The 13,993-nt window shown below is 41.9% G+C and overlaps 1 protein-coding gene across 4 annotated transcripts in view; it reads left to right on the forward strand.

Moving 5' to 3' along the window:
* LRCH2 (leucine rich repeats and calponin homology domain containing 2) overlaps positions 1–6,323 on the forward strand; it is a 56,063-nt gene extending 49,740 nt beyond the window's left edge. For all 4 annotated transcript variants that reach the window (XM_081846745.1, XM_081846746.1, XM_081846747.1 and 1 more), the window contains 5 exons: positions 423–480; positions 1,425–1,534; positions 1,700–1,837; positions 2,459–2,536; positions 3,333–6,323. In XM_081846745.1, the coding sequence (XP_081702871.1) occupies positions 423–480; positions 1,425–1,534; positions 1,700–1,837; positions 2,459–2,536; positions 3,333–3,452 (504 nt within the window). In that variant the 3' untranslated portion in view covers positions 3,453–6,323. The remainder of the gene's footprint in view (positions 1–422; positions 481–1,424; positions 1,535–1,699; positions 1,838–2,458; positions 2,537–3,332) is intronic.
* The last annotated feature ends 7,670 nt before the right edge of the window (positions 6,324–13,993 follow it).

A 13,993-nucleotide genomic window follows, 5' to 3' on the forward strand; every position in this document is an offset into this window, starting at 1 on the left:
TATTATACAGTAGCTATAATGTATGACAGAAAAGTAAGCTTCTAACTGCTTAAGGTATATCTCATTTTCATGACCAAAAAATAATAATTATTGAATTAATTATTGATGAATTCATGTTTTAAGTGTTGCTTGTGTTCCAAAGAAAAGATTCTCCTGTATAAGCCCAGTTCATTTCCTTGGGGCTTCCCCTGGCGACAGCCAATGTTTGTTACGCATGCAGATAAGAGAGAAAGGAGTGAGCAATCTTGGTGTAGCATCTCCCAAAATACAGTATTATAATTGAGCTAAATTTTAAAAAAATTAAAACATTTCCCCCTTTCTGTCAAGGAAGACTATGTACTTGCCACATGAAAACAATCTTCTGTGTGACTTTAGTTATGTTTTGGGGCCTTCTGACATCCCCCTTCTCCCCCCACCCCTAGGATTATGAAAGGGCCGATGGCAATTCTCATGGTCCTTTTGGACTGAAGCCCAGATCAGGTAGGCACCATTCCACACATACTGAACATCTAAGGGATGCATGGAAAAGAGGTTATTTTGGAGGTGGCAAAAGGATAGAATTGTTCTTATCAGTCTTGCTGTGGGTTTCTTAGAAGCTGGGATATATAATTCATATATTTTCACATATGCTGAAATTGCATGAGAAGTCCTTCACAAACTGCTGTAGGAGAATCAAATAGTCACAACAGAAGGTGATTTTTCAGCAGAGAATCATACAGAGGTGGTTAGGGAGGATGTGAATAGTCATATGCAGATTAAACAAAACTAGCAAAGGTTATTTGGTTGTATCTAGCTCAGTTGACCCATTAAAATTAGTTGCTGTGGCTTGATGTCCCTGAGTCTGCTTTTAAGCCTGACTTAGTTGGGCACCACCCTGAACCAAAGCAGCCCCCCCCCAAAAAAATTATAGACTGGGACCTCTGGATGAGTGGATGGGGGGGGGGCTAGATATGAGTTGAGCCTTGGTGTTGCAGAGCCCTTGCTTTGCAATCTCCTCCTTCACTAGTAAAATCCCTCCCAGGCAGACATATTTCCAAGTCCCACTGTGAGATCTTGGAGAGCTATTTTTGAAGTAGCTAGTCCTGGGCCAGATGGAGTAATGATCTCTCTTGGGACAAAGTAGTTTATATGCTTGTTTGAGCCCAAGTCAGAATCCATTTACACAACTGGAATTGTATATGCTTCACCACACTGTCAGCAATATGCTTGATTTCTGTTGATTTGCATAAATCCAGAGTGTTCTTCATCCAGGTATCCAACAGAAAGCTATTTTCTGATTCAAGTCATCAAGTGGTACAGGAACGTTTTACTGAGATTAGTTTTAATAATTTAATAATAATATTTTGTCTTGCTGGTAGTGACTCTTGTGAACAGTGCAGTTAAGGAAACAAAACCTCCTCAGATTTTCCTCGTTCCATTTGCAGCTTTTGGCCGCTCTCGCCAGGACTACAGTGCCGCAGACCCCGGATTCACAATGAGGAGGAAAATGGAGCACTTAAGGGAAGAGAGAGAACAAATAAAGCAGCTGCGCAATGTAATTTTATTCTGTCTGAAATGAATTCCTTGGTTTGCAGAGTTAACGTTCATGTCATTTGAATGTGTTTAGTTAAATAATACACACAGAAAATATGAAACCTGGCTTCTTTTAAAGTGGCCTTGAAATGAGCATTATCCTTATTGTACTCTCTTATTTTCCTAGAATCTAGAGTCGCGATTGAAGGTCAGTTTGCCAGATGACATTGGAGCAGCATTAATGGATGGGGTGGTTCTGTGCCATTTAGCCAATCATATAAGACCTCGATCTGTTGCCAGTATTCATGTCCCATCACCAGCTGTGGTGAGTAAACCATCTATTCTCAAAACAGACATGGCCATTCCCTTTTTTTACATCCCTTCACAATGCATTTATGTAAGCCTCCTTATAACCTTGTGCGTTAAGATCAGTTGCTTTAAGTGATAATTTAAGACAGATGTTTTCAACCTTTTTTAGTCCATGGCTCCCTTGACCAACTACATTCTTTCTGTGGCTCCCCTGTCGGGCTCAGGAGCCCAGTTACACCAGTCCTTGCCTGCAGAGCTGGCAGCCCTCCGAGCAGCCACTGCTGCCGTCCCTGGTCTCTGAGTCGGTCCCCCCCCCCCCGCCCCAAAGAGAGGTGCCTCCCAGAGTTTGCCTGCAGAGCTTATAGCCAGGGCTGCTGCAGTAAAAAGCTGTGCAAGCCTTTGGTAGGCAGAGACGCGAGAGGGCATCAGAGAAGGGAGGGAAGGAAAGAGGGGCAGAGACCAGTGTTGCCCACAGCACCCCTGACCATCATTCAAGGTACTCCAGGGTGCTGCTGCACACTGGTTGAAGACCACTGTTTTAAGTGATCAGAGCTTCTGCTATTGTATATTTGTAATGTATAGCTTCAAGTTCTTTGCAAAAATATGAATAATGACAGCTGTATCTCCCTCTTAACAGCCTAAACTCAGTATGGCAAAGTGCCGAAGAAATGTTGAAAACTTCCTTGATGCTTGCAAAAAACTAGGTGTCCCACAGGTAAAAATGCTGAAATGATTTTCTGATTGACCAACCAGATCAGCTTAGCTTTTGCTAGATCTTTTGGGAAAGGGATGTTGTCATCCCTTTTCCAAAATCTGCCTTCCCAGGACTCTGACCAGTGGTCCATATAGCTCAGTACTTACTACTGATTGGCAATGGCTCTCCAGGATTTCACACTGAAGTCTTCCAACCCTACCTGGAAATGCCAGGGGGTGAACCTGGGCCACTGGTCATTTTGCCTGAGACTGATAGGAATTGGGAGTCCAATATCATTTGGAGGGCCACAGGTTTCCCCATCGCACTTGAGCAAACCTCAGCAATAGTGTGGCTTTATAGGTTTGGGGGTGACGACCTGTTCAAATGATGAAGAATTTGCTGTTGATTAGTATAAGCTGGGAAAACTTGTTAATAAAACAGACTCATACAAGATACATTAGTCCAATGTTCCTCAAACGTGGGTCTCAGCTGTTGTTGGACTACAACTCCCATCATCCCTGACCACTGGTCCTGCAAGCTAGGGATGATGGGAGTTGTAGTTCAACAACTGCTGGGGGCAGGCCTTTCTTCAAAGTATGAACAATTGTGGGAGGGAGAGGAGGAATGTCTTTAACTTGTTCCAGTAGGAGGAAGGGCTGGGAGGGAAGCCTCCATGGGCTGTATCTGGGTGTGGACCAGAGGTTCCCAATCCCCGAGGAAGTAGGACATTTGAGTAAATTGCTATTCTGGAAAGTTAGGATGTCTGTGTGGGCATTAACAGCAACAAACCATACTGAAAAGTCATTTTCTTTCCTAGGAAAGACTTTGCCTGCCCCATCACATTTTGGAAGAAAGGGGCCTTGTGAAAGTTGGAGTTACTGTTCAAGCTCTTCTTGAAATACCTTCATCTAAAGCATCACAGCTTTCCTGCCTGTAACAGGACACTCAGAGAACCAACTTGTTGCCATGATGTGTGTTGATGTGGATTGATTCCAGTTCAGCTTCCTTCAGAGGAACACCCTAAGCCATCAGAAGTGATTGCAGGCCAGATATTGTACAGATGAAACTCGAAAAATTAGAATATTGTGGAAAAGTTCATTTGTTTCAGTAATTCAACTTAAAAGGTGAAACTAATATATGAGATAGACTCATGACATGCAAAGTGAGATATGTCAAGCCTTTATTTGTTATAATTGTGATGATCATGATATATAGCTGATGAAAACCCCAAATTAACAATCTCAGAAAATTAGAATATTGTGTAAAGGTGCAGTAGCTATTCAATCCATAGCACCTGCAATGGGTTCCTGAGCCTTGAAATGGTCTCTCAGTCTGGTTCAGTAGGAAGCACAATCATGAGGAAGGCTGCTGACCTGACAGTTGTGCAGAAAGCCATCATTGAGACTCTCCATAAGGAGAGGTAATTGCAGAAGAAGTTGGATGTTCCCAAAGTGCTGTATTGAAGCACATTAATGGAAAGTTATGCGAGAGGGCAAAGTGTGGAAGAAAAAGGTGCACAAGCAGCAGGGATGACCGCAGCCTGGAGAGGACTGTCAGGAAAAGACCATTCAAACGGGTTGGGGACTTTCACAAGGAGTGGACTGAGGCTGGAGTTAGTCCATCAAGAGCCACCACACACAGACGGATCCTGGAGATGGGCTTCAAATGTCGTATTCCTCTTGTCAAGCCGCTCCTGAACAAGAAGCAACATCAGAAGCGTCTTACCTGGGCTAAAAAAAAAAAAGAAGAAGAAGAACTGGTCTGTTGCTCAGTGGTCCCAAGTCCTCTTTTCTGATGAGAGCAACTTTTGCATCTCATTTGGAAACCAAGGACCCAGAGTCTGGAGGAATGGGGAGGCACACAATGCCAGATGCTTGAAGTCCATTGTGAAGTTTCCACAGTCTGTGTTGATTTGGGGAGCCATGTCATCAGCTGGTGTTGGTCCACTGCGCTTCATTAAGTCCAGGGTCAACGCAACCGTCTACCAGGAGATTTTGGAGCACTTCATACTTCCTTCTGCAGACGAGCTTTATGGGGATACTGACTTCATTTTCCAGCAGATCTTGGCACCTGCCCACACTGCCAAAAATACCAAAACCTGGTTCAGTGCCCATGGGATTACTGTGCTTGATTGGCCAGCAAACTCGCCTGACCTGAACCCCATAGAGAAAGATGAGAGACATGAGGCCGAGCAATGCAGAAGAGCTGAAGGCTGCTATTGAAGCTTCCTGGTCTTCCATAACACCTCAGCAGTGCCACAGGCTGATAGCATCCATGCCACGCCGCATTGAGGCAGTAATTGATGCAAAAGGGCCCCAAACCAAGTACTGAGTACATATGCATGCTTCTACTTCTCAGAGGTCAAATATTGCTCTATTTGCAATCCTTGTTTTGCTGATTTCATTTAATATTCTAATTTTCTGAGATTGTTAATTTGGGGTTTTCCTCAACTGTATGCCATAATCATCACAATTATAACAAATAAAGGCTTGACATTATCTCGCTTTGCATGTCATGAGTCTATCTCATATATTAGTTTCACCTTTTAAGTTGAATTACTGAAATAAACGAACTTTTCCAAGATATTCTAATTTTTTGAGTTTCACCTGTAGACCGCGCCTTACTTTAAACATATGTTTATGTTAAACTGACAGTTTTCCAGTATGGTAAAGAATTATACTGCTTGCTTGCTTAATCCAGAGCTATAAGGGATTTTGAGATTATCAAAATCTCTTTTTCAAGGTAGTACACATTCTGAGTTCTCTTATTAATATTTCATTATTTCTTTTTCCTATTTTATGCTACACTGTGTTAGGCTGTCTCCTAGGTTTGCTGCACACGTTTTATAATGAACAAGAAACATAGAGCTTTGGAGATTTTTATATGGCAAAGAGTCCCAACCCGTTGCTGGTTATTTGTCATGGATGCATTTTGAAAAATGTGCAATGCTGTCTTGCATATATTATGGTTTTAGTGTGTGCATTATGGGGCCACGCTAAAAATATAATATGCATAGCAGCTCTTAATCACATTTCCATTAAAAGAAGTCTAAAATTATTTTATGTACATTTTTTTCAACAACAACAACAAAAGAATCACTGCAGCATGGTGTGAGAAATCTGGATGATAAATCATGTGATGCATTTTTTTCCAGTTTCCAGAAGATTGTGTCCCTAATTTCTTGCACTTCTTGCTGTTGTACCATCTCCCGTATTTTAGTTGGGCGGATGATGATGATGATGTTGATATTGATGATATTGATGATGGTGGTGGCAGAATAAGATACAGTATAAAGGACAAGTTTTATGTGGGTTTTTCAGTATTCTAGGTTGGTGCCAAAATATTTTTTTTTCAGTTGTACTGTAGATTGTTTACATGTGAAGTGCCTGTGATAACTCTTTTACTAGTCTTAAACTTCTTTGCAATTTCTTTGTGTCTCAATAGATGCAATGTGTATTTTTGAATATTAGGTTTTTGTAAGATTGGTAACGTAAAGTTTAAAGGACTAACATCTGAGTGTTGGATGTTCTTCAGTTTGCACAGTTTGAATTTATTAGGTTTGGTTTTCTAAAGAAAAAAAATGTAAATATGCTTTTATTTATCCTATTTAATTTGATACTTAATCATTTTTTCAATGTATTGTTGGACAATGGATGCCACTTTCTTTAAATTATTTTCATTGTCTGACACTTAACAGTGACGTATGGCATGATTTAAATGGGAGTCGTACAGAAGCTTATGAGTTAAGGATGTTGAGGTAAAACTGCCAAATAAATAAATCTCAGGTTTATATTGTGACTTGTCAGGACTTTACATCTTGCTCCTGACTTCTGTTACTACGGAGTAGTGAAACTGAGCCCTAAAGAAGCTCTATTTTGCAATATTTACAAAAGCGTTGGGCAGCTGGCTGGTTCAGGGCATTGAGCTGTTCCCTCTGCACTGTGTGGTCAGTAATCCTAAAGCTGCAAATCAGGTTTGTTTGTTTGTTTGTTTGCTTGTTTGTTTGTTTGCTTGCTTGCTTGCTTGTGAGGGGCAAGTAGAGATTCCTGTTCCCCCATGTTATTTGCTGTTCTCCCTTTCCCTCTATTTCTGTTGTAACAAAAGTGTTGAGTTGGGGGAAAGAACAGCTGCTGGGCACAGGGTGAAAAGGAGGAAGGGGATTGCTACATCCTGGCAGCAGCAATGCATGGTCATGCATCATAAGGCAAGATGGTAGCTCCTCTTTTCCTGTACATCCCCCCACTACCCCTTTGTACTAGAGCCACAGTTCATGCAGCAGGTCCATTATGACACCACACACCCCAGCTAGTAAGAGATTGCACCTCTTATAATCAGTCCATCTATATCTCTACTCCCCATCGTTTTAGAAGCTATTCTGTGCCCTATTTACAGGCCTTGGAGACAAATCCATCAGTGCCACAATGGGTGTTCCCGTAACTTTCCCCCTTTTGCTCTACAGTGTGATGAGAATGGTAGAAATGAGATAAATTACCATGTCTTTGAAATTAACCTTTCATTTAATTACTTCACTGTACAGTGGAAGAGTCCCAACCCATTGCTGATTCTTTGTTATGTATGGATTTTTGCGTCGAGTTGCGGACATAATCTGTCCTGGAGGCACGTCCGCAACTCAAAGCGTTCACATCCAGAAGCGCAGCGTTTGCACACATGCACAGTGCGATTTAGCACTTCTGCACATGCTCAAGCGGCAAAACCCAGAAGTAACTGTTCTGGTACTTCCGGGTTGCCACAGGACGCAACTTGAAAAGACGTAACCTGAATCAGACGCAACATGAGGTATGACTGTATACATTTATTTAATTAAATGGAAAAAGCCAGACTCTTTTCTCATTTTTGAGCTGGGTGTCTGCAATTTTCAAATAAACTAAATTCTTCTTCCTTGTCCAAATGATAAAACATACTTCTTTGTTCTTAACTCTCTACTACCCAAGGAACTCCCTGTTGAATTGCTGTTGGCTGCAGTACCACATAATAGTTACTAGGTTAAATTTGTAGTGTGGGGCAAAGGGGTACAGGGGGTCTTGAATGCTTTCACAACATATGTGCAAAGTGAACTTGGTGACTAGCTGCTTTTGCTTCCTCCCTTCAAGCGTGTGTTGTGAGCCTGAGGCAGGCCTTGTAGATGGCATCCTTGAGCCAAATAAAAAGCACACTAAACTGTTTCATGAAGCTTTTAAATAGAGCATGATTTGTTGTAGATTAGACCTTTCCTTTCACAGTTTCCCCCATAATTGTATTTTTAGTTAATGTTAGCTTTGAAAACCTTTTAAGGTTTAATTTCAGTCTGTTACAAGAAAGAAAAGATAAATATCATTTTTGTAGATTTTGTGAAATATAAAATCACCTTAGCACAGTTTAATAGAAAAAGCTGGTGTGATGTTGGGTGCAGTTGGATGCAGAAGGAGCCCAGACCTCAAGATTTTTAGGCATTCCACCATGCAGCACTCAAACACCACAATGTACAAAAGTGGATTCTGTTTTGATATGTCACAGCTCACTCCTCCTCCTCCCCCTCTCACTCCTATCCTTTCTCTTGTTCTTCAAAGTGTTTATTCTCTTTTGTTCTTAATTACAAATAAATAAAATCCAGGCCCTTGTCCTTCAGATGGTGATTTGTATACCCAGGCTGTAAGTCAAACAACTAGTGACATTCCTCTTGGTTTCAAAAATGGTTTGGTTTGAAGTGGGGGATGAGAGTCTCAGTCACTGTATTAATGTGGAGTTTTGGGTCCTAGCCTAGAATATTAACCCCCTTTTCATAAGCAAACCAAGCAATACATCTAAGCCCATTACTTTTGTGGAGCTCTAACTTCTCCAGGATTCTCATTTTGCTCATTTGCCAAAAATTGGCATGCTGCAAAATTCTGCACGTTAAAGGTTCAGAGTGCACTGTGGTCTAGATAATAAGATAATGGTAGGTGTGGCCATTTTTATTTTTAAGAAAGATATTTTTACCATTTCCCCAATAAGAGCAAACCTCCTTGCTTCCACCATGCACAATTGTGCACTTCTGAACACAAAAACTTCCACTGACAGAATCTTTGAACAAGCACAGTCTTGAATTCATCTTTCACGTGACTGAATAAAACTTGAATGCTGTTTCTCACAGTTAAATCACCTCCATAATAGTATTAGTATCCTGCCTTGAAAAAGGTGTTGCAGGTTGGGAACCTTTGGTCCTTTGGATGCTGCTGAACAACAATTCCCATCATCTCTGTCCAGCACTATCAAGAGGGCCAAAGTTTTCTCATACCTGGTCTACAGAGTAAGCCATTGGAATATACAAAAACAGTGTTAAGAGACAGGTAGAGCATTTTCTACTACAGTGTTTCTCAAACTTGGGTTCCCAGCTGTTGTTGGACTACAATTCCCATCATCCCTGGCTTGCAGGACCAGTGGTTAGGGGTGATGGGAGTTGTAGTCCAACAACACCTGGGGGTTGAGAAACTGTTCTACTGCATACTTAAACCAGTGTCAAAGTAGTTTGATCTTTCCTCAAAGTAAGAATGTTAGTATTGGGAGGACACTTGTTGTTGTTTGGTCGTTTAGTCGTGTCCGACTCTTCGTGACCCCATGGACCAGAGCACGCCAGGCACTCCTGTCTTCCACTGCCTCCTGCAGTTTGGTCAGACTCATGTTTGTAGCTTTGAGAACAGTGTCCAACCATCTCATCCTCTGTCGTCCTCTTCTCCTTGTGCCCTCCATCTTTCCCAACATCAGGGTTTTTTCCAGGGAGTCTTCTCTTCTCATGAGGTGGCCAAAGTATTGAAGCCTCAGCTTCATGATCTGTCCTTCCAGTGAGCACTCAGGGCTGATTTCCTTAAGAATGGATACATTTGATCTTCTTGCAGTCCATGGGACTCTCAAGAGTCTCCTCCAGCACCATAATTCAAAAGCATCAATTCTTTGGCGATCAGCCTTCTTTATGGTCCAGCTCTCACTTCCATACATTACTACTGGGAAAACCATGGCTTTTACTATACGGACCTTTGTTGGCAAGGTGATGTCTCTGGGAGGACACTAGGAATTGCTAAAATATCACTCCCTCCCCACTTGTCAATCTTGGGCCTGGAGATTATGCCATTAAACTAGATTCAGAGTATCTGTGAAGCCACTCCTAATTGGTGAACAATAAATTATATATCAATGTCTGTTTTCTGATGCACCCACCAGCATTTAACACAGGTATACAGAAAACCTGTAAAATATACTTGGTATTGTACATGGGGGTAGGAGCATTACATGCTCTGTAAGTTCCCCATCCCATTTGTTTTGCATTAAAATGCAATTAACAGGTTTTATTGAAGTATATTAAAATAAATATTTGGTATGCCTATAACTATTTATTGTTCCTTCATTTGGAAAGTTCTTTTTGTAGGTGTTGAGATCTTTTATTAATTTTTAAATGATGAAATTTCACTCTAACATAAAGATGTTCTGTCTTCCAACAAGGACTAAAAATATGTGCAAAATCTATGGATATGTAAAGGACACACCACCAACCCCACCCCACCCCCGGGCTGCCAAAATGACAAAATTGTAGTGTTTTAATTTAGGAGAGAGGTTGTACATTATTTTCTTGTACTACTTTATAATTCACCAAGCACAGCAATTCTTACACGAACCTGTTTTTTCTGTTCATGGAACACAGGTTTAATCATTCTCCTGGGGCTGCCTTTTGCAGACAAATTAGTCTCCATTTGATGCTTCCCAATAACTCATGTGTGCATAGAATACTTACTTTGTAATGTCCTGCGATCTCCAGGGATTCAGGCTCTGCTAATTTCTTCGCGTGGGTGGGTGTAAAAAATGAACTGTCACAAACCTACAAAAATTGGCGAGGTGAAGCAGCAACTGGATTTGCTGAGATCCATTTCATACACGACATTCTCCATATGAATATGTTCCTGTTCAAACCAAATTCTCAGTGTGGTGGCACTTTTAACCTACAAACCACTGAGTTCATTTGTGTTACTGAAACCCATGCAGTGTTGTAGGAAGAATGGCAGACTTACTGCACTGTGCTGCTACCACAGTGTGAGATGTGAGTGTTACACATTCTGCAAAAGAGACTGGGGTGTTGGGCTGTGATGGGATTAATGGGAAGAAGTGCAAACTCTTGCATACTCTGTAGAACTAAGACAAAATAATGGGATGAGGTGGTTGGGGGGGCGGGGTTGCTTATTTTTAAATATTGAATCTACTACTTGGTCAGTATTCATTTATTTTGTATCTTCCCTTCAACTTTAGCCAAATCAACATAGCTGCTTAAGTGTAAATGTGTGCAAAACTGAGTACAACTTCAGCAAAGTAGTGAGAAGCAGTCAGGGACTATACTTTTTTCCTCTGTGTATGTATCTATATATTTCGATATCCATTTGGTGTTGCATTTTAATTTACTTTGTGTTCATGTTCTGTAAGATGCTTCACCGCCCCATTCATCTTCTTGTACATGACTCTTCCAACACTTGCTTTTTTTCCAGGACTACTTTATTGCTAGAGCTTCCAACAAGTGTATGTTCATTGAAAATAGTCCTGTTTTAGTTTTCTTCTGTAAATAGTTTTCTATTGGAATCAGCATGAAAAAGATCCACGTGTCCAAAACTGATGTACATAATCTATGTATAAAATGCAAACTCTTTCATAATCCTTGTGTAGTCAAATGTGTGTTTTGTTCTTCTATCATTAATGGTCAGCAGCTGCCTAGTAAGGAGCCTGACTTTTGACTGGTTGCATTTTCATTATGGCTGTGTGCTCTTGTGTGATTGTTTTTTCTATAAAAAAAAAGTGGATAAGGTACGTGTTTGGGTGGCTTGAGTACTTATCAGTTTGGAAGTAAAACTCCCTAAATAAAGGAGAAGTTTCACCACTTTGGGCATTACCTAAGTCTGCAAAAGGAGTACAGTAAGCCCATAGCTTACACACATGTAACTTGTGCACATTCAACTTCACGCACTTGGCAAACAAACAAATAAATGAGGATGGAAAGGGGGCAGGCATCTGGGAAAAAGGACAGGCAGTCCCATCTGTCATTGAACCCATACTGGCATCACTCCCCCCCGCCCCAATCCTTTGTCAGTTGGCAAGGCTAAAGGAATGGGGGGCATCAAAAGAGAATCCTTAAGTGACGCATTTTCAGGAGACACTTTCACATTGGAAAGCCTTTTCATTTGCTGGAAGGGGCAGGGAGGCAGTCATAGCTGGAGGAGGTTAAGGGGTGATATGATAGCCATGTTCAAATATATAAAAGGATGTCACATAGAGGAGGGAGAAAGGTTGTTTTCTGCTGCTCCAGAGAAGCGGACACAGAGCAATGGATCCAAACTACAAGAAAGAAGATTCCACCTAAACATTAGGAAGAACTTCCTGACAGTAAGAGCTGTTCGACAGTGGAATTTGCTGCCAAGGAGTGTGGTGGAGTCTCCTTCTTTGGAGGTCTTTAAGCACAGGCTTGACAACCACATGTCAGGAGTGCTCTGATGGTGTTTCCTGCTTGGCAGGGGGTTGGACTCGATGGCCCTTGTGGTCTCTTCCAACTCTATGATTCTATGATTCTATTCTATGATTCTAGCTACATCTGCTTCCCAGTCTGAGCTGCACTGAATTTTTCCACTGTTTCATTTAAGCAGCTCTTGCCTTCAAGCCCCTGAGACCAGAAGAAGAAGAACTTGCGAGCAGATGTTGAACCTTGCAGTGTTCAGTCTCTGTGCATGAGGGTGGATGAGCAGAGACATCTTTTCCCAAATAGCACAAAGTATCTTCGCTCACAAGCAGGACAGTTGGGAAGATGACTGCCAGGCAGTTAAACTCGCTCCTGCCCAAATAATTTACTCATGTATTTCACCATTCTGCTCAAATGCTATTCAGGATAAAAGTGCAATTACACTTAACTGATGCTGGGTGACAGTATGGTAGATTGATCAGGAGCATGTGCCCATAAACTTGGTGGCAAAGGTGGGTGTTGAAGAGGGATTGGAAGTATTGGCTGAAGGGCGAGGGAATGGCTTGTTGCTGCTCAGCTGTTGCTGAATTCCAGCTTCCCTCATCCCTGACCATTGACTGTGCTGGAGCTGTGCTGGAGTCCAACAACATGAGGACCAAAGGTTCCCCATCTCTCTCTATTTATTGCCTCAGGCACAAAAATGTCTTGGTACATGTGTTGTGCAACCCCAACCATACTGGATTTTTTTTCCTTTTTAAAAATATTTAGTTGTATGCTGCCTTTTGGACCTAAAATTCCCCCCTCCCCAAACATTGTAGTCAAGCCTGTAGAAATTCAGTAATTCAGGAAAAAATGGCCACAGCTTAAATGTGAGTGAAATTTGTAAATAGCTTGGAGGGAGTTTTGTCTGTGTGTTTGCAATCAAGTGCTACATAAATTTTATGAAATAAATAAAAATAAAATGTCAAGCCAAACTGAAAAGGTGAAGCTCGCCATCCTGAAGCCCCCTAGATACTTTGGATTGCGTCTTCCAACAGGCCCATCAGTTGCTACAATGCAAAACATCTGGAGGACACCAAGTTGGTGAAGGCTGTTCTAGGAGAAAGATCTGCAACTTAGTGCCACAGTAGAGAAGGCCCTGTTCTATGTCCCAACCAAGTGACCTGAGGATGATGGGAAGGCTACTGATATTGGGCAAAGCCAGCAGGCAGGACTGAAATACATGTCAACATTCTACTTATCTGGACAAAAATGTCACTAAAAATTGTGCAGACGGTTCCAAAGTGTGGGTGCTGCCACACTCTGAGGAGTGGATTTTCAGGTGACCATAAGGACCGGCTCCTCCTCCTAGAGTTATGCATGAAATGTAAGTGATGGCCATCTAGATGACATCCAGGCTGTCAGGGAAAAGGCATTAGAATGAGTGTTAGCAATATTTTTCCAATTGAGGGCTTACATTCCCATGGGTGTAGTCTGTGGAGGGGTATATACCCGCAATGAGCAGAACTGGAGTTGACACATTTCCTCTCCCTGTACCTGCTGCCCATCCCCCCGCCCCCGCCCCCAATCCCTACATGAAATTAGGCAGCAGGCTGAGGGCTGTATTCCCTTCTGGGCAACCTCTTGATGACACCATGCCAGAGGCAAAAGTGAGTGGAGCAGCTATGGTAAGTCTTAACTTAGTACAATGTGCTGGATACATTGACATCCATCCATCTGGGCAAGCATTATCAGAGGCCAAAGAGACATTCCAAAAATACTTGACAGGAGCAAGCCCACAATAAATCATCCAGAGTACATGAAGTTAACGCTTTATTAGAAGAAACAGAATCTGCTCGGGAGTGCCAGGCTTAATGACCACAGCAACTCTTTGGTAAGTCTTGCCCCTATGAGGCAGTTGCAGAGACTAAAGGTTCCCACCTTCCCACAACTGCCTATGTCCCCTCTCCTAGGTTTCCCCAAGCAATCCGAGACTACACTAGCATGCCTGCTTTTGCTCCTCCCACTTCATGCCT

This window comes from Podarcis erhardii, assembly GCF_964252035.2.
Source record: "Podarcis erhardii genome assembly, chromosome: Z".
NCBI classification, from domain to species: Eukaryota; Metazoa; Chordata; class Lepidosauria; order Squamata; family Lacertidae; genus Podarcis; species Podarcis erhardii.